The sequence below is a fragment of the Trachemys scripta genome, chromosome 1, assembly GCF_013100865.1.
Source record: "Trachemys scripta elegans isolate TJP31775 chromosome 1, CAS_Tse_1.0, whole genome shotgun sequence".
Taxonomy (NCBI): domain Eukaryota; kingdom Metazoa; phylum Chordata; order Testudines; family Emydidae; genus Trachemys; species Trachemys scripta.
In genome coordinates this window covers 310,215,620-310,238,758 of record NC_048298.1, presented here as the reverse complement: position 1 = coordinate 310,238,758, position 23,139 = coordinate 310,215,620, and the positions used below count along the sequence as shown (strand labels likewise).

The window sequence follows — 23,139 nt, the reverse complement described above, 5'->3', positions numbered from 1 at the left end:
AAAATATTGCTCAGACATGCAGGAGTGAAATCAGGAAAGCCAAATCACACTTGGAGTTGCAGCTATCAAAAGATGTTAAGAGTAACAAGAAGGGTTTCTACAGGTATGTTAGCAACAAGAAGAAAGTCAAGGAAAATGTGGGCCCCTTACTGAATGAGGGAGGCAACCTAGTGACAGAGGATGTGGAAAAAGCTAATGTACTCAATGCTTTTTTTGCCTCTGTCTTCACAAACAAGGTCAGCTCCCAGACTACTGCACTGGGCAGCACATTATGGAGAGGAGGTGACCAGCCTTCTGTGGAGAAAGAAGTGGTTCAGGACTATTTAGAAAAGCTGGACGAACACAAGTTCACGGGGCCGGATGCGCTGCATCCAAGGGTGCTAAAAGAATTGGCGGATGTGATTGCAGAGCCATTGGCCATTATTTTGAAAAATCATCGCAATCGGGGGGGAGGTCCCAGATGACTGGAAAAAGAATAACATAGTGCCTATCTTTAAAAAATGGAAGGAGGAGGATCCAGGGAACTACAGGCCAATCAGCCTCACCTCAGTCCCTGGAAAAATCATGGAGCAGGTCCTCAAGGAATCCATTTTGAAGCACTTCAAGGAGAGGCAAGTGATCAGGAACAGTCAGCATGGATTCACCAAGGGGAAGTCATGCCTTACTAACCTAATTGCCTTCTATGATGAGAGAACTAGCTCTGTGGATGAGGGGAAAGCAGTGGATGTTATTCCTTGACTTTAGCAAAACTTTTGATACGGTCTCCCACAGTATTCTTGCCAGCAAGTTAGAGAGGTATGGGCTGGATGAATGGACTATAAAGTGGATAGAAAGCTGGCTAGATCGTCGGGCTCAACGGGTAGTGATCAATGGCTCCATGTCTAGCTGGCAGCCAGTATCAAGTGGCCCCAAGGGTCGGTCCTGGGGCCGGTTTTGTTCAATATCTTTATTAATGATCTGGAGGATGGTGTGGATTGCACCCTTAGCAAGTTTGCAGATGACATTAAACTGGGAGAAGTGGTATATACGCTGGAGGGTAGGGATAGGATACAGAGGGACCTAGACAAATTAGAGGATTGGGCCAAAAGCAATCTGATGAGGTTCAACAAGGACAAGTGCAGAGTCCTGCACTTAGGACGGAAGAATCCCATGAACTGCTATAGACTTGGGACCGAATGCCTAGGCAACAGTTCTGCAGAAAGGGACCTAGAGGTTACAGTGGACGAGAAGCTGCATATGAGTCAACAGTGTGCCCTTGTTGCCAAGAAGGCTAACAGCATTTTGGGCTGTATAAGTAGGAGCACTGCCAGCAGATCAAGGGACGTGATCATTCCCCTCTATTCGGGAAAGGAGGTCCAGAAGTAACTAAAGAAGGGTCTGCCTGAACTATGAAAGAGTAAGTTCTAGAATTAACTAGTAGGCAGCAGTCGGTAGCTGCTGATGGGTGAGGGTAGGAAAGGGAGTGAATTAATGGATGAAAGGGGGGTGTGTGAAACATGGGTTAGAATGAGAAGGAGCTGAAAATAAAATGGAAAATATATAAGCAAGCATTTGGTAACGAGGAAGTTGAAGGTGTTAGATTTTTTTCTCAAGTAGGATCATCAGAGACAAAAGGAATGGAAATAGTGTCAATAACTGTATTGCTTGTTCCCCCTTTCTGATGTTGTTTGGTTAGATGACAATAAGATCTTTGGCACTGAGACCGGTCTTATTTTATGTCTGTGAAGTGCCTTACATGCTTCTGGCTGTTAGATACAGTAAATAATAAATCGTAAAGTGCTTCAAATATTCACTAACTCTCTTTGAAACTGTGCTACTGTAAAAGACGAGTCATTACCCTGTGGGCAAGCTCCATACACCAGCAAGGATCAGCCCGTGTGGTTTTGTGATGAATTCTGGGCTGTCGCAGCTGACTGGAGCTGGCTAGCACAAATTCAGGGGAGCTAACATTTTTACTGTGTGTCATGTGACATTCAGATACAAAGATTCCACTATAATCTCTGCAGACTACAGGTGAATGTGTGTGTTTAAGGTAAGTTTACAATGAGTTGTTTGCCAAACAAAGAGGAACAGATACTTCAACGTTTCAAAGGCCCTTTCTCTGAGGACTCTGGGAGTCTTTCTCATTGATGCTGTCCAGTCATCAGTTTCTGCAAATCCCTTCTTGGCCAGTGTGCCTTAGTTTTTTGAATGAGTGAGTGGATCTTTTGGATAGGCTCACGTTGTTTTCACATTATCTGTTATCTCCAGTGTTGCTGCATCCACAAAGTTTTAAGTAATTTTTACACTTTAGAAATGCCTTTCCGGAGGTGACTGCTTGTTTTCTGTGCTCCAGTGCTCAGCTCCAGCCACCAGGTGTCACTGTTCTGCTTGTTGATCCCATTGCAGATGCTTCTTTCTTCTCCCATCTTTACTGCTACCCTACAATTCCATCTTATTTCACTGCCTACTCTGTGTGCCTACAAAAACAGGGGAGCTCCCTGGCGAGACATGAAGATAGTTTGGGAGTAGGCCCAATAGGGTTAAGAAATTACATTTACCACCCTCTGTCCTGGCTTAATGCTGCGCAGTGGGATAAAAACCACAGGGCTAAGAATTCCAGGGTGGAGTAGACTTCCCATGCTGCTGGGGGAGGTGGTGGAGCTGCTGGGGATGTGGGGTGGCTGGAATAGTTCCAGCGTGGTGGGATTGTGTGTGGGAAGAATGTCAGGATATATGTGGAGAAGGAGTGCTGCTTTCTTTATGATCAAATATCTGACAGACTGACCACGCCAAATATATATTATTCTTATGCCAGTCTCGTTGTTTGGGAAGTCGGAAGCCTTATGAACTTTTTTTTTCACTCACTCACACAGTTCTGTATTCTACCCTGCTACACTGACGCTTTTCCCCCATGACCTTAGTCATCCTAGGTTTCAACTAATTGAATGCAGCTGAGAAAAATTGAAACACAATTAGGCTGCAGTAAATGCCTGCAGGCTGCATGTCTGAATCTGAAAGTCAAAATTACAATGCACAGCAAACACTGTTTCTAGGTGAAAGAATACAATAGCTGTACTGATTTGACCTCTCAAACACTGGGCCAAATTCTGTTCTCGTCTGCACCCATCCAGTCCTCCTGGACTTTGGTGGGTTTGCCTGGGTGTAACTGAGTGCGGAATTTGACTGACTATTCCCAGGGCAGCACTGAAATCTCTTGATACTACAAGCAATGCACTCAATTCTATATCATTAATTAATATGAAATTCCTTTTGACGTAATAAAAACGACCCTGCACGCTGAATACCAAGCCACTTCTCATGCTGTATAAATAATAATCCCTTTGAAACGCCCGGATCTGTCTGTGAGAAGCCCAACCATAATATATTTCCCTTTAATAATAATTTTTAAAGCTATTTTGCTGAGCTAGGTTTTTCCTTCAAAGAAAAACCTTCCAGCTTCAGGAGGAGAATCTGTCTGCCCAAGTACATGAAAATGGTTTAGTTTATAAAATGGAATCCACTGTGTAGCTTGTAAAGTCTAGCAATAAGTTACCATTTTGGAGTGAATAGACTGAGATGTTTATCAAAACAAAGATGGAATAAAGTACATAACAAAAGTGTCCGGAATAAGTTCTGATTGAGCAAAGCCCGTGGCATATGCTTAAGTCCATCCCTATTTAGGAAAGCACATAAGGTTGTGTGTAAGGCCTGTTGGCTTCAAGCACATGCTTAAGTGCTTTGCTGAACTTGACTACACAACCCATAGTATTTCTTGACACAGCTGTTTGTTGACAATGTTGTACCTCCAGACCACTGCTGGGAAGGTGATGCAGAAATCACAGATTGTCACAGGGGGAGCAAAGAATAAAAAAAAGGCTTTAAAAAAAAAAAAGAATGCCTTTATCAGGGCAGGTATCATAGGGTATATGTTTATCTCATGCCTTTTCCCTACACAAGGGAGGTTTGCCAACACCAATTACTTCTTTCCCCTGGCATTTGTCTAGCCACGATTATGTGCAAACCCAATATGGTGGAATCCTTTATTCATGTTTAGAAAGACAAGTGTAAAACTGAATGTTCCTGGCAAAGATCCAGTAACTAGTTGCTTTCAGACAGTAAATTATGTTAACTCACAATTCATAAATTAAATGGTTTTTAAGTGTAAGGCTTGTTCAGTAAATATTTTATAATAGACACTTCCCTAGAGGCTGTTTATAATGTAGAGTAAGTGTTGTTTCATAGATATTTGAGCATGAGAATAATTAAATATAAACAAAAGATGCTTGGTAAAGACTGATTCTTATTGTCATCTCTTAATACTTATAGCCTGCAGTTTAATATTAAAATATATTTTGTATTTCACTTGGTTTATCCAGGCACAAGTTAACAATTCTATAACTGCATCTGGTAATTTGATAGATTTATTTTAGTTATTTATTGGTAAAATTAGGCCATTTCATTGATATAAGTAGCAATAAAAATTTTGTTTAAAGTTTGCATTAGGCAATTGAGTAATCTTTCAAAAGTGCTTCTCTAAATTCAGGCCTTAATTCAAGACAACATCCTAATTTGGAAAAGCTTTAAAACACATGAGTAAGTGTCCTCCTGAATGGGGGCTCTTGGTGTCATAAAATTAGTACATTTTCTTCTGTTAAGAAGTAAATTATAGTAATTCCATTACTATTGCTAGCAGATCTATGTGTTGTTTTGTTTTAATTATTTGAAGATGCCTCTTAGAAGCTTGTTTTAATATTGTATGCTGTAGTGCTTCATTTCTTAGTATGACTAACACAACTTCATTAAATACTGTAATACATCAGACTTCAATAGTACTAGTTTCACCTACCTCACAATATGCATTATGATTTCTGATTGCAGTGCTTGCTATTCTATAAACTAAAGGGAACAACTTTACCTGTGTTCTAATTCTTTAAATATTGAATTCTTTTTATTAGGCTATTTGGTGCATGAATTCCATAAATTCTGGATTGAAGAAGATCCACTGGACATAATGGAGTTTAACCGTGTGCGAGAGAAATTTCACAAGCGAATTTTAAAACAGCTCCAGAATCCAGACATGGCTTTGTGCCCTCACTTTGCTGCCTCAGAAAGCTTAATCAACATGTAGTCATTCACTTGATTTGATTTGAGAACACTGCCTCACTCTTCTCTTAGGTCACACTTTAGATTATCACTAACATATTGAATGACCATGGCGATTGTATGCATGCCTTTTGGTGCAGTATTCATCTATTTTTGTCATAAACATTAGATCCCCTTACACGTCTCTTTCCAGGGGATTTCTCATTAAATGGGTGCTCATATTGCGGCATTATGCAGTGTTACGTTCTGAATTGATGTCCAGGTATCAAGAGTTTTCTATTTTTTTAGACCTTTTTTCCCATAATTCGGCATTGAAGAACTGTATTTCTCTAGCTGTGTTTTGTATATGTGGAATAATTATCTGAATCTTGTATTGTGAAAGCCTTTTAACTTATTGATCTGTTTTGTGATAACTACTGACATTTCAAGCAAAGTACATGTTTGGACTTCATCTAGAAGATAATGTATGTAACTTTAATCTAATGCAGAAAAACACATTAAAGACCAATTTTTTCCATGCATTCATACATGCTTCATGAAAAATTAATGAGGTTTGAGGCACTTCAATGGGAACAATTTATTTAAAATATGCAGAATTGCCATGGGACTCCACAGCTGCATGAATATGAAATGAGCTGAAGACTGCTGCATTCATAGTGAAGAGCAAATATATTCATAATGACTGAACACCTCAGGTGCCATCTTTACAAAAAGTTGCATAGGGTTGGAGCCACCCAGCACCCACTAGCGCAGGAGTTCTCAAACTGGGGGTTGGGACCCCTCAGGGGGGTCACAAGGTTATTACATGGGGGGGTCGTGAGCCGTCAGCCTCCACCCCAAAGCCCGCTTTGCCTCCTGCTTTTATAATGGTGTTAAATATATTTTAAAGTGTTTTTAATTTATAAGGGAGGTCGCACTCAGAGGCTTGCTATGTGGAAGGGATCACCAGTACAAAAGTTTGAGAACCACTGCACTAGCACATCTAAATTCCTGTGCACAAGGGGTTAATATTTCACATGTCTGAAATGCAGCATGATTTGATCATGTTTTTGCTTGGAAAGTTCAGGGGAGTGGTTTTTTGGAAGTATTGAAATTGAAGTATTGAAAACTTTGTTTTGTGTTGTCAACTCAATTCCCAGGAACTGAGAGAAATAATTGATTAGAAGGTTAGAAGAAAACCATACAAGTTTCCCTGATTACTTTAAAAAAGGTGTCTGTCACTATGATTGACCAGTGTTTACCATGGCATTTCATACCCTGTGTATTTTTTTACCTTCTGAACAATCAATTTTATTATTAGTCGAAGTTTGTGTTACCACTTGCGTATTGAGATTAATTTTGAGTATTGCCCAACTATGTGAATTATATGAATACATTATCTGTCATTCTCAATAGGGAAACAGCATGGGATTTTATTTCTAAGGTACATGCATGTAAATCAAAATGAATGTTCCTGTGCTTTCAGGGATGTCATTGGGTGAAAGGGAACATAACCATCTCAGCAGCGGCTCTCTCTGGCCAATGTGAAAAGCAATATGGGCCTGATCCAAAGCCCATTGGATCCTGTGGGAGTCTTTTCACAGGTTCTGTTCCAAAGCACATTAGTCTATTTGTGTTGTAAAAGTAGTTTGGACCAGACACTTAAAAAACAAGGAGGGGATTAGCCTTTTCTAGGAAACTCTCTAGATTTTGGTGCTGTCATTCGTGTGCTTCACAAAGCTTATACAAATGTGGATCGCGTCTCCCACATAGGGCTAGACACCCACATCCTGCTCTGTTTTCATAGGCAAATCTCCCATTGACTTTGAGGACCGTAATTTTTCCCCAATGACTTTAGAAACTAGAGAAACTCAGAAAACCCACTGTTGCACACCAGGTATATGAAAATGGGAGAAATAAGATATTTATTTGTTCAATTATTTTGGTACTTGGTTAGCACTGATTTGGAGAGAAATTACTTACAGTATTGGAAGGACAATGCATGTAATGCCAGCAACGTTATAGTTAAATGATTTTTTTTCCTGTCTCATACTTGAAGAAAGCATCTAAAACAGGGTCTGGATTAGAATTGTAAAGCATCAAAAGTTACATCTCCCTCCTCCCACATATTTAATTAATTGATCAAAACAATCAAATTCAGGCTGCAATGTTTTGCACATAGTTGCAGCCTGCTGAGATCTTAAAAGAAGACACAACATTTGATCTACATCTGAATTTGCAAGAGAAAATCCAGGTCGGTGTTTCCTTTCTAGGGCTGATCTTCACTAAGGGGAGATCGACACTGCTGCAATTGATGCAGCAGGTCTAGTGAAGACCCGCTAAATCAACGGCAGAGCACTCTCTGGTCGACCCCAGTACTCCACCGCTCTGAGAAGAGTAAGGGAAGTCGACCAGAGAGCATCTCCCATCAACACAGTGCAATAAAGACACCGGGGTAAGTCAATCTAAGCTACGTCAACTCCAGCTATGTTATTCACGTAGCTTGAGTAGCGTAACTTCGGTCGACTTACCCCAGTAGAGAAGACAAGCCCTAATAGTGTGACCTTAACAACTGTGGTATGGCTTTTCTCCAGGTGCCTGCTGCCTATACATTCAGAAAATAACATCTAGTTATGTGTCAGTGTAATGATAACCCAGTTGCTTTCATGATACTTCTGCTATCTTACAGAGAGTGGTATGCAGTGTTTTTGTAGCTGTGTCAGTCCCGGGATATTAGTGTGACAAGGTGGGTGAGATAACGTCTTATATTGGACCAACTTCGGTCAATGAGAGAGACAAACTTTTCAGCTTAGAGCTCTTCAGGTCTGGGTTAGTTTCCCAGACCTGAAGAAGAGCTCTGTGTAAGCTTAAAAGCTGGTGTCTCTCACCAACAGAAGTTGGTCCAATAACAAAAAGTAGTCTGCAGAGAGATGGATGTAATGGTGCTAAACATGTAATTTCCTTTTCCCTTGGAGACCCTTATCTCCCCATTGCCACCCAAGAAGCCCCACTATTTTTGTTTTGTGTATTTTATTTTATTTATTTATGTATTTTTGCAGTCCACGTTTTCCTCAGTCTTGACGGGCAGCACCCTTGGTCTTCTCGTTCTTGTCCTATCTGCAGCACAGAGTGGCTCCATCAAGATGGGCTGAGAGCTATTAGGAGAGGGTGGCTCAGGGAGTCTGTGTGCTTTCTCCTACTGAGATCTGACTTCAGATTCTGCCACGCAAGAAAACGAGCTCAGTCTTGCTCCTCTTCATCCATCCCCTGAAAGTGGTGCAGCAGCTGTCGTTCCACTGAGCTTGTTGAGAAGAGATCATTTATTTTATGTTTTGCCCAGCGCTGTGCACAAATGGTCCCAACCTAAGTGTGCCCTTTTAGGTGCTACCACAATATAAACGATAAATATTGAGATCTTAGAGCCACCATCTTTCTAACCAGGAAGAGTTTTTCATCTCAGTCTGTCACCAGCGTTCCAGAGAGGCAGTGATGACTGGAAGGTTGAGCACTGGATGTGAGCCAGGATCTTCCCAGTTTGAATTGTGCCTTTGCCTCTTAATCTGTGTGGGTCTATCACTTAACCTCAGTGTTTCCCAATCTGTAGAATGAGGGTGTTGCTTACTCTTGGTCATGGCTTATAATTTAAAAAAAAAAAAAAAGTTTGTGCAACACTTTGAAGAAGTAAAATGCTCCATTTGCTAAATGTTCTGATTGTTGATACCTTGCAATCTCCAGCCACTCCTGTAGCTTTCCTAATCCTTGTTGCCAGTCATAGGACCAAGAGATTGAATTGATTAAAAATTTAACCTTGGGTCCCTGTGTCTATCAGCGTTGAGCACTGCAACTAAGCCACTAGCTTCACTTTTGCTAGTAAGAATAAGTTATGTAGAGTACATTGTCCCTCTGTTTTCCTGGAAATACTTGAAATAATTTGAAAACTAATTGGTCAGATAGATCTTCTTGGGGTACTGTTGATGCAAAGAAACAATCATTTTGCTTGTAGTATTTAGCTTAAATGGCACATTGTATTATGGCAATTTAGCTGAGCGAAGGGTGGCGAAGCCAGACTATTGGCAGAGCAAATTATAACATGTATTTAGCTAAAGGATACTGCATGAGCACTTTACTGGTGGAATTCCACACTGTGCATGCAGCTCAATTTTTATCAACCATGTTCTTTTTTCCAGATACAATATGAACTATAGAAAATGGCATTTAGCCCTGATCCTGAACTGTCAAAATTCCCATAGATTCCAATGAGATTTGTGGGTGCTCAGCATCTCGGGACAAAGACAAAGGTTTCTGTTGCACTGGAAGGGATTCTGTCAAATTGTATTGGGTCAGATTCTGCTGCCTGTATTCCTGTTCAGTAGTTCCTTACCCTACAAGTTGCCCCGCTGAAGTCAGTGGGACAGTTTGCAGAATAAGATGGTGTTAAACATGGGTGAAGGAACCAGCATCTTCACCATGGGAGAGGGGGTGAACCCACATTTCTTGACTTGATATCAACACCTCTTAGATTAGACTGAAATAATTTTGAAATCCAATTCCCATTTCACTGATGATGCTTCTTTTCCTGGCATTTCTTGCAGCTTCTTTTGCTTCTGTTCATAATCATTTTCACTTTCAGGTTCTCAGTGTTGCAGTGTTACTCCGGGGGAATTCTGCGCCAAAAAATTAAAAATTCTGCACACAATATTTTAAAATTCTGCCAAATTCTGCATATGTTATTTGTCAAAATAACACGATATAATCACACCAGTTTTAATTATTTTTAGTAATTTATTTCAAAATACCTGTCAGCAAATATGTCTTTAACAATAGAGACAACAAAAAAGATTCAGGAAATGTTTTTTGACAAATAGATTCCTTACTAGGCATATTACTATAGAACTCCGAGTAATAATTTATTTAAACTACGATACAGAACCGTATTTCCGGCACCTCTCAGAAGCAGTATAAAGGCGTGGGGGAGTCAGGGGTAACAGAGGAACTGAGGGAGAGGGAAGTAAATTGCTGGGAAGGAGCCTCAGTGTGAACTTGGAGGGTTGCTGGGTATGGGTGGGAAAAGTATGGAACAGTTTCTTTTTTGGGGGTTGGGGAGGAATTGTTAGGGAGCTTCCCCCATGCAGACCCTGGCTGACCCCTAGCCTTTTCCATTGAGTCAGGCATATCTGCTTCTGTCCCCATGTGTCCTTGCACCCCCATGTGTCCTTGCACCCCCTGTTCACTTGTCCCTCCACCCCCATTCAGTCACCCACTCCCGCCATCTCCATGTGGCCCTGTACCCCTTCCCCTGTCCCCATGTATCTCTGTGCCCTCACTCAGCCATTCTCTGTCCCGATGTGGCCCTGCTCTTCTCCTCCCATTCAGACCCTCCCCTAGTCTGTCCTTCCTCCATTAACCTTTATGAGCCCCTGTCTGACCCTCCCCCCCCCCAATACCCCATGCTGTCTGTCTCCCCCTGTCTCCTGACCTGGCCTGCAGGGGCAGGCCCAGTGAAAAAGGCAGTATCTTTCCCTTCCCTAGCTGGCTGGGAGCAGCTGCTGTGATCTATTGCCACAGCACCCTCTGGTAGGCAAAAGGCAGAACTGCAGCAACAATTCTGAAGAGGCTTTTTTTCTGTGCAAAAAAATTAAAATATGCATGGCTCATTAATTGTGTGCGCACAGTAGCACAGAATTCCTCCAGTAGTATAGTGTTTAGTATATACAGTGTTGGAGAATACATTTGAAAACAGGGTTTATAAGAAATCATGGAAACTTTCCTCTTGGTTTTAGGTTTTCTTGTGTTTAAAAAAAATTGCCAAAGGTGAGTTCTGGTCCAAATTCAAGTTGAGGGTGTCCATTTGTTTTCTGTGATTTACTTTCTAGTGTTTGTATTAGACTTAAATTAATTCGTGTTTTTATTTTTCTGACCTCTTTGGTGCTTCATTTCTGGGGCTGAAAGTTTGTAGTTCTGTGCACTCCCCTATTGTGTTCTAGTCTGTTGTGTCTAACCTTCTTTACAGGAGACATTTGACCAGATGCTAGCTTCTCATAAGCAGGGAGAGAAAACAGAGAATCTAAGCAACTAATGGGTTTGTCTCATTTTTTGCTGCTCCCTTCCATGGGAACAGAATTGGGCTCATTTTGCTGTGCTAAAAATATCTCACTTACTCCTGGAGTAGAGAAAAGCCTTAGCTGTGAAATGCTAATTTCACTTACTATTATCAGATGTCTTAGATCCTATCTTTCTCGGTATCTATGGCTTTTGTGCCTTCAATTTGAATAAAAGATTTTAAGGGACTGTTGTGATCATCTGATCTGCCCTCCTGTATACCACAGGCTATAGAATTTAGCCCAGGGCAACCCGTAACTTCTGGTTGAGTTGAGGATCTCACTTTTAAAGCTACCCAAGCTTAGATTCCATAGTTTAACACAAGTGCTAAATAAGTCCTATGTATTTTTATATCCAGCCACCAGTGCTGGAGTAAAGAGGATGCTGAGAGAGATCCCAGAGGCTGTTGTTGCCAAGCGCTCTACAGCAGCACCCCAGCACTGTGAAAGGAGTCTGTGCCCAGAGGGCTTCTTTCTCTGTCTCTGCACTGGCAGGTAATTACAGACTGCTTCATGTTACATAACACAATCTTTTTTGGGTGTGGATATGGGAAAACTGCCCTGGCATTGAAAGGTTTACTGTGGTGTGATGCAGAAATGGAAGCATGGAGCTAGCTACTGATGGAAGACGAAGAAAGGGCCATACAAAATAAGTGACATCACGTTAACTTAAGTCTGTGTGAAATAGCATGAGGGTTTCCCATCTTTCTGACCATGCCAAGATTAATTCAGCTGCCACAACATAAAGCCCTTGACTTAAATGGATTTTGTGGTGCTCTGAATTGTAGCTGTTGTCAGGGCTCCTATAGCATTGCAGGACATTGACTACTACAGAGCTATGACAGTGTGAGGTCTTTGTTTTTCTTATAGCTCTACATAGATGATATGTGTGAGTGGGAGGTATTGCTGTTAGGTATCAGCCTTTCATTTGGAGTTCTAGCTTTCTTCAGGTTTTAGTAAGTTGTTACTATTTTGTCCACTAGCTCAGAGGAGTTATTTTCACTTTTCTTTGATTGCTTTTCTTTTCCAAGGGAATGCAGTTTTTACTCATTTGCTGGCACCAGGCTATTTTTGTGTATACATAAATAAAATATACTTGTCTCCAGAAGGAGCCTTAGCTCTTGGAACATGCTATCCCTTGGCTTCTTCCTGCACCAGAGCTGCATTGGAGAGTTACCCAGGGTGGAGGTAAGTAGGTGGAGGATGTTGTTCTACCATAGGTTTGAGCATTCAGCTGATTTAAAGAGCCCCTGTGATTGGTGTACATGGGAGATGCTGTGCCATCTGCCCCAAGAGACCTTGCAGGGGAGATGGTGGAGTGGAAATGCTGGCCAGAACAATGCCTTGCCAGTGAGGAATTTTCAGCACATTGTAAATTGGGATTGCTGCAGTGTTTGGAGTACGGAGTGTGTGTATAAACTGTGGTGAATTGGGTGGCTGTGATCTGGGATTGGCGAATCTAGATCTTGCGTCACTGTTGAGAGCTCACCAAAATCGTGATTTCCCCTTTCCCTTCCCCCACGCCCTCTTATTTGATTATACAATGGGCAATGGATTTTATGAGGCACTGTCAGTTGTTCTCCATTCTGGCCCAAGGTGGGCATATTTAACATCGTTTGTCTGTGCACTTGCTTCAAAATGTAATTTTGTTTTGATCTTTTGGCTTTATTGGTGTACCTCTCTAAGGACGACAACGCTGCTGACGTGCAGGTGGCTGTCCCAGCAGGCTGTGAATCTCTAGGTGTGAGCTGAGACGTAAATACCAACTTGCGTCCCCATCTATCTGCCACTCTGATCTGGGTATTGAGGATCAGACTGTGGGAGGCAATTTTATCAGAAATCATTCTTTTTTTCAGGGAGAGGTAATGCTGTCCCCCCAAGCCCCTGGCCCTCAGTTGGCTCTGTACCAGATGAAATAAGACTTCTCCTGGCCCTTTTGGAAAACTCTTTATTGGCTGCTTGTCCCAAGCTATGGTTTAATGCTGCTGCACAGAACTGTCCCAGTTTTCACAGGTTTACATCTGCCTAAATGTCTTGATATTTTTAGTTTAAATTGGATTTTGGCCAAATATTAGCTGGAATTTTGTGCTAATGAAACCGTTGGGCTATGGTGAGAACAATACAGAATGTATATGTTCAGTTTGACTGTCTTAGCCACTCAGTGCAGCTAAAAATCAGATGAATTATTCAAACAGAGGTAGAAAACAACCCTAAAACATATGGGTTAAGAACATGAAGAAATCATTATTTTCCTTCCTTTGCAACGGTCCAAGGTTGATACAAGACTTGAAAAATATAAGGGAGGAGTTTTTCTAACAATAGGTGTTGTAGAAAGATACCAGGACTGATCGTGTGCATTCTCCTGCTGGCTACATGCAATACCAATCACATGATTACTTATTCATCTAGAGAAAATATTCTTAATGTATAACCATCATTAGAAAATACAAATTCAGCCAAAAAATCCCAAGAGCAAGACCCGTTGGAATTGGCTTAGACCAGACCACTCCCCTTAACAATTAGTTTTTCTTAATAGTAGTATGACCGTAGCACGTAGGGTCCCATGTCATGGACCAGAAACCCATTGTAAAAAGACAGCTCCTGCCCCCAGTGATCTTATGATCTAAGTATAAGACAACAGATGGGGGGGTGCAAGGAAACAACGAGACAGTACTGGTCAGCATGACACGCTGTGGTCTCTGCACACCAGTGGCCAAACCCTTGTCAAGTTTTTTGTAGGCATCATAGCAAAGGAGAGTTTAAGCGGGGTATTGAAGGAGGAGACTGAGGTAGCTTGGTGGGTGTTTACGGGGAGCTCCTCCCAAGTTTGAGGGGCACCAGCAGAGAAAGCAGGAAGGAGATGAAGAGGATCCTCTGAAGGAGCTATTAGAGAGATGGGAAGAGACCAAGGAGAGAAAAGACTAAAAAAAGCCCCCCGAGGACAAGATTTCAAGAAGAATGTTTTCCATGGTTTCAAAGGTCAAGGAAGATGAGGATGGAGATCTGGTTTTGAGCTTTTAATAATAGGAGAATCCTTCAAGCAGTGGAGAAGAAATAAAAATAGTTCATCTCGAATCTTATCCAACTTATTTATAGCAATGGAGTGACTGTCATTGATTTGAATCAGGTCTCTAGTGCATTGTTACTGTAACAGTGAACATGTAGAGAAATGCATTTCATCTCCAAAGGGCAGTACACACACCAAATAAGTAGGGTTGAAATCTACTCCACATCATAAAGCCTGAGTAAGGGTGATGGGGGGTGGAAGAGTGAAATCCCCCTTCTGAACTCAAAGCCAATGAGCCTCCTTTACCCATTAACCCCCTTCACTCCTGCCCTTCCCCTACTCTCTGGCACCTGCTATTCAATGGGCTGGAAAAGTAGCTGCAACCTCTGTGTGCTGACTGCTTGCAGTGGATTTGCAGTGGGTTGCATGCAAGAAAACGTAGGCGATTGCAGCAGCAAAGAGCCTGGCTGTGAGGGAGGGATCCAGGCCTAAGCAACCACTATGAAACAGAGGGAGCAAGAGATTAAACGGTCAGCGATATCTGTGGTCTTTTGTGAGATGGAGGCGGTGTTCCCGAGGGACCACACTGCCAGGGGGAAGGTTGGGCGTGAGCTGTGAGGGAAGGGCAGGGATGGAGAGCTGGAGTTACAGTTGATGTCACCAGAGACAAAGGTGGAGAGGAGAGGAAGAAAGATGCAGAGATGGGATGAGGGAAGGAAAACAGAGATGGGAAGGAAATGAGGAGGAGGTGGAGCTGGTGGGAGCAGTGCATAAGGGAATGTAATGGGAAGGGGCAGCAGGGAGGGAAGAGACAAGGGAGCACAAAAGAGATGACATGAGTCTGGGGTGAAATAATGGCAGGACATAATGGGTTGGTGGAAATGTGGGAGCCCAGTGAATGAGGAGCTGGCTGTGTTTTTAATAAGTGCTCAATAACCTTATGAAACATCCAGTGAAACAATGCAGCACAGGGCCTCAAGCCATAGGGATAGTTGCTGTGAATCACTGCGATGCACTGATGCAAGAAAAGGGAGGGATGATGTTACTTACCTAGTCCTCGTGAAAGCCGCTTACTTTTCAATCCTTTTCTCAAAGCCCCCTCTCTCGATTCCTGTTTCACCATAGCTGAGTCAATAGTACACACACAGAGCAACCAAAATAAACCTTTACATCAAATACAGTAACTCAGTGCTGTCTCAAGGGCCCTAGTCCTCTCCACTTTACAAAGTAAGGCACCAATCCAGCGCAGCAGGTTCTTAACTTGACTCACATGGGTAGTCGCACTGAAGCAAATGGGATTGCTCACTGGCTTAGAGGTAGGCACCTGTTTCAATGCTTTGCTGGAGAAAGGCCTTAGAGCCCAGTTCTGAAGGTTATTGAACCCCCCGCAATTGCCGTGAAAGTTAGTGGAAGCTAAATGTGCCCAGTACCTCACAGGACTCCAAAACTGAGTCACTGTGTCCAGTAGAGACCAAGCTTCACCTGAATTGCTAATGGAGGGGAGGGGGAAACAGAAAGGAATGTAGGCAAAAGAGGCCATAGCTCAGTGGTCTGCAGCCTCTACTGGCTGCCGTGTCCCACTGCACTGGTTAGCTGCTGGTGCCCCACCACATCCCCAAGTGCAGTTGTTACTATCCCTCACTTGCCTTCTCATTTTCTCTCTCCTGTTGTCCCCCATTTTTTAAGAATAAACTAGGAAGCAATATCTATTCTGGCTTTCCAGGCTTCCTCGCCCTCCTCTGTGAAGCTTTCCTGCTTTGTCTTCTTCCCACCCAACCTTTGCAAAGAGAGCCATTCTGGAGGAGGGGCACCTGGGTATTCATGAGGGAGCAGAAAAGAGGAGTTCTACATGGAAGGGTATCTGGGCAGCATCCCCTCTTGTGTTGCTCCCACAATGACCAGTTGCTTTAAAGGAGATGGGTCAGCTACTTAGCAGGAGCCGTCAGATGCTCTCCCCTCCCACCCTGCATCAGCCCCACCTGGGGGTCACAACTGCAGTGTGGGCAGAAGAGCTGCTGCAGCTCAACTACCTTGGTCTCTCTGTTCTCTACTTCCTCTGAGGGCTGGTGCATCCTACTGCTCTGCCTACTTCACAAGGGCCATTGGCAGCTCTTGGAGTTCAGAGGTTCCCTTGGGGAGAGGGTGGATTCCATCACTGACACTGCAGGCTGTGTGGCACTGGTGGTCACACACCGCTTGGTACTGCTCTGCCCCTTCCCAAGCATCCTCCTGCCCCAAGTAATGGGGTGTCAGCCCTTTTCAGCAGCTGAAGAGGGGACTCATTCTTCCAGTCCATGAGCCAACTCCTCTGCTAGTGTAATCTGCAATGGAGCACTGCCAGTTCACACCAGGTGCACATCTGGCCTTTTATCAGCAGATACAGGTGACGGAAAGATAATCGTCACTTAGCTCATAACTGGAGTTGCAGCTCCATGAGCTCAGGAATATGTTTAAGGAGCAGCATTCAAAACACAGCACTCTAGTTCCCTCGGGCAGGTGAAAAGTTACATCCCCAGGCAAGGATAGAAATGTCAAATATCTGCTCGCTAGGGCAGAAGAGGTTCCCCTCTCCATCCTATGATTAGAAAATGAGTGTCTCTGAGCTGCGGTATGAGAGTTGAGTATCTCATGAATACTTGATTCCCCCTTGGAAAAGCCATTCAGTGATTCAGGTATCCTGTAGGAATTCCAGTGCTGTATGAATGCGGAACTCCTTTCAGATTCCATAAAGAACCAAACATTACCTTGAGACTTGGCAGTGCAGTTGGAAAACGACAGCACTCGCATGGCTGAACTGCAGAATTGTGCAGAGACTAAATCTTTATCACCTATTCTGCTACCTCTTCTACATTACATGCAGATGAAACACCATTATATAGCAGAAGCATTGTACGTAATTATCTTAAATGTAGTATGGATGTCTATAATGATTATCTACCATTCTTGTGTATTCTGTTAAGTATGTTCTGTTCTACATGTTCTATTTCATCATTCTACAGATACCATGGTGACTGCGCTTGGATACTAAAACGACAGGCGTTATAAAAAAAAACAAACAAACCCAAGATAGACTGGCAGTAAGTGTGTAGGGCAATGTGAAGAAATGCAGCCTATTCTACTTGGGAGAATATAATTTGATACTACTAAAAATGTAAACACCTGTATAAAATTGACATCTAGCAGAGGCATGCTATGACATTTTTAGTCAGGCATGCAACTGTACCCTTGCATGCAAAATGACATTCTCCATGCAGCCTGACCTTACATGTGCAGTGAGTGCAAAGTCAAACTGTGCAGAGGATGCCATTTTGCAGAATTTTGTTCTTCAAAATGGCATCCTCCATGTACGTTCAGAGGCCATATGGATTCATCCTGCAGGCACAGAAAGTCCTGGGGCATGCAATGCATGCCTTGCATACACAATGGCATGCCACTGATATCTGATGTCCATCTGGTTCAGATCAGAAGTTCTGGTAAATGTTTATCAGAGTGTGTATTTCTTTAAAAGAAGGTGGGTCTGAATTATCCATAGGCAAATTGAAATGGCAGATGATGTATTATCTGCATGCTTGAATGTGACAGTTGCAATTCTATGCCTGCCTTGAACTGCCAGGAATTAATTCCAGGACACTTCAACTCACTGCTTTTTAGAATCAAAACAGATTGTGGAAAATTAGCTTCCTTCTTATTAAATTACCTGCAGCAAGCCCTGCAGCAGAAAAACATGCGCGGGACCTCTGGCAATAAAAAATAGGATTTTGAAGTAACCTGGCTAATATAAATAAACATAAATGTGCCCGTTAATTTATAAAGAATAATACTGGGCTCTTACATGGCATCTTTCAACCAAGGACCTCACCTTGCTTTACAGCTGGGAATTAATTCAATGAGTACCATCTGTGTTTTACAGAGTGGGAAGTTGGAAGGCAGAGGGCAAAGTGACCTACAGTCTATGGGTTAATTTGGCCATAACATTGTACAGGGAGTCCCTGGTAGAATCAGGACTAAAGCCCAGGATTTCTGACTGCTTTAGTCATGAGAAAGCCTTTGCAGGAGAGGAAGAGTGGCTAGGACTCTCTTCAAGGGCCATCAGTGCCGCTTTATGATCATCTGGAAAAGTCATTTTTAAGGCAAAAAAGGCAGGTAGAACTCTTATCTCCTATCTTGCTTACTGTAACTGCCTCCTCTCTGGATTCCTCAAAGCTCATGTTACCCCTGCCAGTCTATACAAGATATAAATGATAATTTTTCTTGACAGTCATTCTGGCCATGTCTCTCCCCCCCCCCCCTTTCAAAAAACAACAACAACAACGTTGAATCCCTCCCTTGAATAACATCTAAAATGTAGATTATAAGATCCTTCAGGCAGGGACCATGTTTTTCTATGATTTCTGTCCATCATATTCTTGGAGTGCTAATAAATAATAAACTAATTATCCCTTTGTCTCTTTCTTCCACTCTTGTTGCCACACCTTTTCCCTGTAGTCTGTATGCCTGGAACTTGCTGCCTGAACTGATTCACCCTCTCGTCCTTCAAGAATCAAAGAATATAGGTCATACTTACAGGATAGGGGACTCTATCCTGGGAAGCAGTGACTCTGAAAAAGAGTCGATAGTCATGGTTGATAGTCAGCTGAACATGAGCTCCCAGTGTGATACTGTGGCTAACAGGGCTAATGTGATCCTGGGATGCATACAGGACAATCTCGAGTAGCAGTAGAGAGGTTTTTACCTCAATATTTGGCACTGGTGCGACCACTGCTGGAATAGTATATCCAGTTCAGGTGCCCATAAATTCAAGAAGGATGTTGCTAAATTGGAGAGGGTTCAGAGCTGAGCCACAAGAAGGATTAAATGACTAGAAAACTTGCCTTATAGTGATAGACTCAAAGAGCTCAATCTATTTAGCTTCACAAAGAGAAGTTAAGGGGTGACTTGATCACAGTCTATAGCAGGGGTCGGCAACCTTTCAGAAGTCGTGTGCTGAGTCTTCATTTATTCACTCTAATTTAAGGTTTCGTGTGCCAGTAATACATTATAATGTTTTTAGAAGGTCTCTTTCTATAAGTCTATAATATAGAACTAAACTATTGTTGTATGTAAAGTAAATAAGGTTTTTAAAATATTTAAGAAACTTCATTTAAAATTAAATTAAAATGCAGAGCCCCCTGGACTGGTGGCCAGGACCCGGGCAGCATGAGTGTCACTGAAAATCAGCTCGCGTGCCGCCTTCGGCACGCATGCCATAGGTTGCCTACCCCGGTCTATAGGTATCTACATGGAGAACAAATATATGATAATGGTCTCTTCAAGCTGGCAGAGAAAGGTATAACATGATCCAGACCAGGGGTGTGCACAAGGAGGGACAAGAAGGGGCACTCCACCCCCAATAATAGTTGAGGGCACAGAATTCCTCTGGCCCCAGGACTGTGGGGGAGGGAAGAGTGAGCTCCTGCCGGGGGGAGGGGGAAAGTAAGTTCCTCCTGGGGCAGGAGTGTTGCCCTGGATTTGAGGGGTGTGTATACCCCAGAATGTGATCAAGCTAATTGCAACCATATCATGTGTATTCAGCCACTTTGAATTAATGAAATAGAACACCACATAATTAAGGGTTAATTTGAAGACAGGCATTCAGAATCAAGGTCAAAATTAGCTACAGTTTCTGCTAATCTGAATGGGAGGAGGGGACAGACAAGTAAACAGCTGAGACTGAAAACCTTGGTGGTTGGAAAACCTTGAATCTAGACACCTCTGATATTAAAAGTTTATTGAAAGTTAAAAAACTGATGATCCAGTAGGGGTCATTATGACCTATGTGGTTTGTAGACATTAGTTATAAAAGATTAGCTAATAAAGTGTACTTTGGAGCAGTCCTCTGAAGCCATCTTGAGAGATGTTTTTCCTGACACCTTTTCTCCCCGGTGGATGAGCAACTAACCACTGCGAACCTGCTGTTAATTATTCAATATCGTTCCAGATGTTAGGTAAATATCTGGGATATTCTAAACCTATTGCTTATGTTTGTGTGTGCTTAAATCTAATAAACTGCAGTGTTAGACAAGAGCATGCTTACTTTCGTTTAATCTTTGATCAGACAGAATTGCTGAGTTGCTGTTGATTTATTCCTGACACTGCCTGGAGTGAAATAGTTAAGTTACCACCGTTGGGGGTTCTGAAAACCCCAGGTAATGGGGGGGGGGGGCACAGAATGTGCCCCTTCAAAAGGGGGTCAAATTTAAATTCCTGTGCATGTCCCTGAATTAGACAAATTCAGACTGGAAATAAGGCATACATTTATGACAGTGAGGGTAATTAGCAATTGGAACAATTTACCAAGGGTCATGGTGGATTCTCCTTCACTGACAATTTTTTTTTAAAATAATGTTTTCCTTAAAATATATGAGCTAGAAATTATTTTGGGGAAGTTCATACAGCAGGTCAGCCTAGGTGATTGTAAAGGTCCCTTATGGCCTTGGAGTCTACAAATCTATAAGTCTCCTTTTAAAACATATCTTCCTCTCATAGGATTCCAAAACCTATTCTTTTGCTTTTAGAACATGTGTTTGGGTGCATACACTTGAGAATGTGATGGAAAGTAATTTGCAGAGGTGTTGTAGCAGTGTCGGTCCCAGATATTAGGTGGGTGAGGCAATAGCTTTTATTGGGCCAACTTCTGTTGATGAAAGAGACAACTTTCAAACTCTTCTTCAGGTGTAAGATCAAAAGCTTGTGTCTTTCACCAACAGAAGTTGGTCCAATAAAAGATATTTTTTGTATGGAAAATAATGTAACACGCCACTTCCAAGGTGCATGCATCAACATTTTTATCAACCGCATTATCTTAGCCCTTGTCCTCTGTTTCCCTTCTATGGCTAATGCTTGTCTGTACAATTATATATCTTGTAATCGCACTGAGATTTATATTTTGTTCTCTTGTCAGAAAAAGTACCATGCTTATTTATTGCACTACAGAAATAGCCATAGCAAGGTAGCCTTTGTACTCTTTGTTTCAGTACCATGGCCAGCTCTCTGCCTTATTGCTGCAAATGAGAGCAGCAGTACCATCTCTAACGGGTAGGAAATCTGTGTGCAGGTGGAACAATCACATTTCCAAATATTAATTTCCCTGTCATAGCAAAAAGGAATGTTTTGTAGCTACATATTATGTTCAGATTTATTATAGCTAATATGTCTGCCTTAGACTGGTTGCTTTTTGGATTGAAGTCAGCCATGTCAAATTAGATTATTTTCTGATGTTGCAGAAAATGACTGTCAATCAGCTAAATGCTTGTCCAAACGATCAAGAAAACTGCAATCCTTGATCATCCTATTAGAGTATTCAGTGCTCTGATTTAACCCACTCAGTGCTGCTTTCCTTTCATATACTTCCCTAGTCTCAAATATTCCCCTCTCTCACTCTCTTGCTAACTGAGTTGATGGGATCTGGGACCTTTTAAGAAGCTGAGAGGGTTACCCTTGCAATTTGCTACACTGGCACCTGCAGGCTGATCTGGAATAGCATCCTTTGTGTATGAGAGTAAAGCAAACTGCTCTCATCCTTTCCAAGCTGTCTAGAAAGGATCATCAAAAACACCTCTTTTTATGCTTACTACCTGCTTCAGAACACAGTGAATACTGTAATGGCTGTAATCAACTTACAGTGGGGTGATCTGGCAATATTTATGGGGAGAGTTTTCTCCAAGAATAATGTGTCCCTTTCCCACCCCTTGTATAGAAGAGTGGTCATACTTGGTCAGACCAATGGGCAATCTAGCCCAGTATCCTATCTTCCCACAGTGGCCAAGGCCAACTGCTTCAGAGGGAATGACTAGAACAGGCAATTATCAAGTGATCCATCCACTATTGTCCACTCCCAGCTTCTGGCAGTAAGAGGTTAGGAACATCCAGAGCATGGGGTTGCATCCCTGATCATCTTGTCTAATAGCCATTGATGGACCTATCTTCCATGAACTTATCTAATTCTTTTTTGAACCCCATTATAGTTTTGGCCTTCACAACATCCCCTGGCAAAGAGTTCCACAGGTTGACTATGTGTTGTGTGAAGAAGTACTTCCTTTTGTTTGTTTTAAACCTGCTTTCTATTAATTTCATTGGGTGGTCCCTGGTTCTTGTGTTATGTGAAGGAGTAAATAACACTTCCTTATTCACTTTCTATACATTCATTATTTTATAGACGTTTATCATATCCCCCCATCCTTAGTCCTCTCTTTTCTAAGATGAAAAGTCCAGTCTTTTTAATCTCTCCTAATAAAAGGAGAGATTAAAGGGGTCTTTGAATCAAGGGGGCTTTGAATTTCCAGACACATTTCCTAATGTCCTTATGATGTTGGCTTCTCTGAAGCATTTAGTGCTGGTAGAAAAAGAAACCCATAAAACAGTTTCCATCCACACCATGATTCAATGTGCAGTGAGAACTGTTCATCCCAATTTCATCATGGTTATTCATAGTAACCATCTGCCTAGAAGAAAATATTTTTTCACCAGCATACTACTTGCTGTGGCTTTTTTTTTTTTTTTTGTCCCTGGAAAATATCTTACACCTACAATGCTTCCCTAAATTATCTTTTCTCTGTTCAATGCAAGAAGAAAATACTAGGAAATCATTCTATCTAGTAGTTTTCCAATGCTACAATGCCATCTATAATGTCAATGGGCCATTTATTAACAATGACTACAATGCTATTTTAAGTTCTTACCATGGCAAGAAATGTATTGGAACTGGTATCCAAGAGTTATTTGTGATTGATGCTTTAATATGGATGCTTAGTAATGAAGTAGAACTGCAAAGTATCTTATAATATATAATTAAGCGCATAATATATTAGAAATCAGGTGTGTTTTTTTAAATGAAGATAATTAATCTTTGCAACAATTTACCTTGGACTGTGGTGGATTCCCCAGCACTTGAAGTCTTTCACTCAAGATTGGATATCTTTCTAAGCGATATGC

The 23,139-nt window shown here is 42.0% G+C and overlaps 1 protein-coding gene across 5 annotated transcripts in view; it reads left to right on the top strand.

Annotated features, from left to right (window-relative positions):
- The window catches only part of ELMOD1 (ELMO domain containing 1), a 64,397-nt gene extending 58,791 nt beyond the window's left edge, over positions 1 to 5,606 (top strand). For all 5 annotated transcript variants that reach the window (XM_034758845.1, XM_034758844.1, XM_034758846.1 and 2 more), the window contains one exon: positions 4,938 to 5,606. In XM_034758845.1, coding sequence (XP_034614736.1) covers positions 4,938 to 5,110 — 173 coding nt within the window. In that variant the 3' untranslated portion in view covers positions 5,111 to 5,606. The remainder of the gene's footprint in view (positions 1 to 4,937) is intronic.
- The last annotated feature ends 17,533 nt before the right edge of the window (positions 5,607 to 23,139 follow it).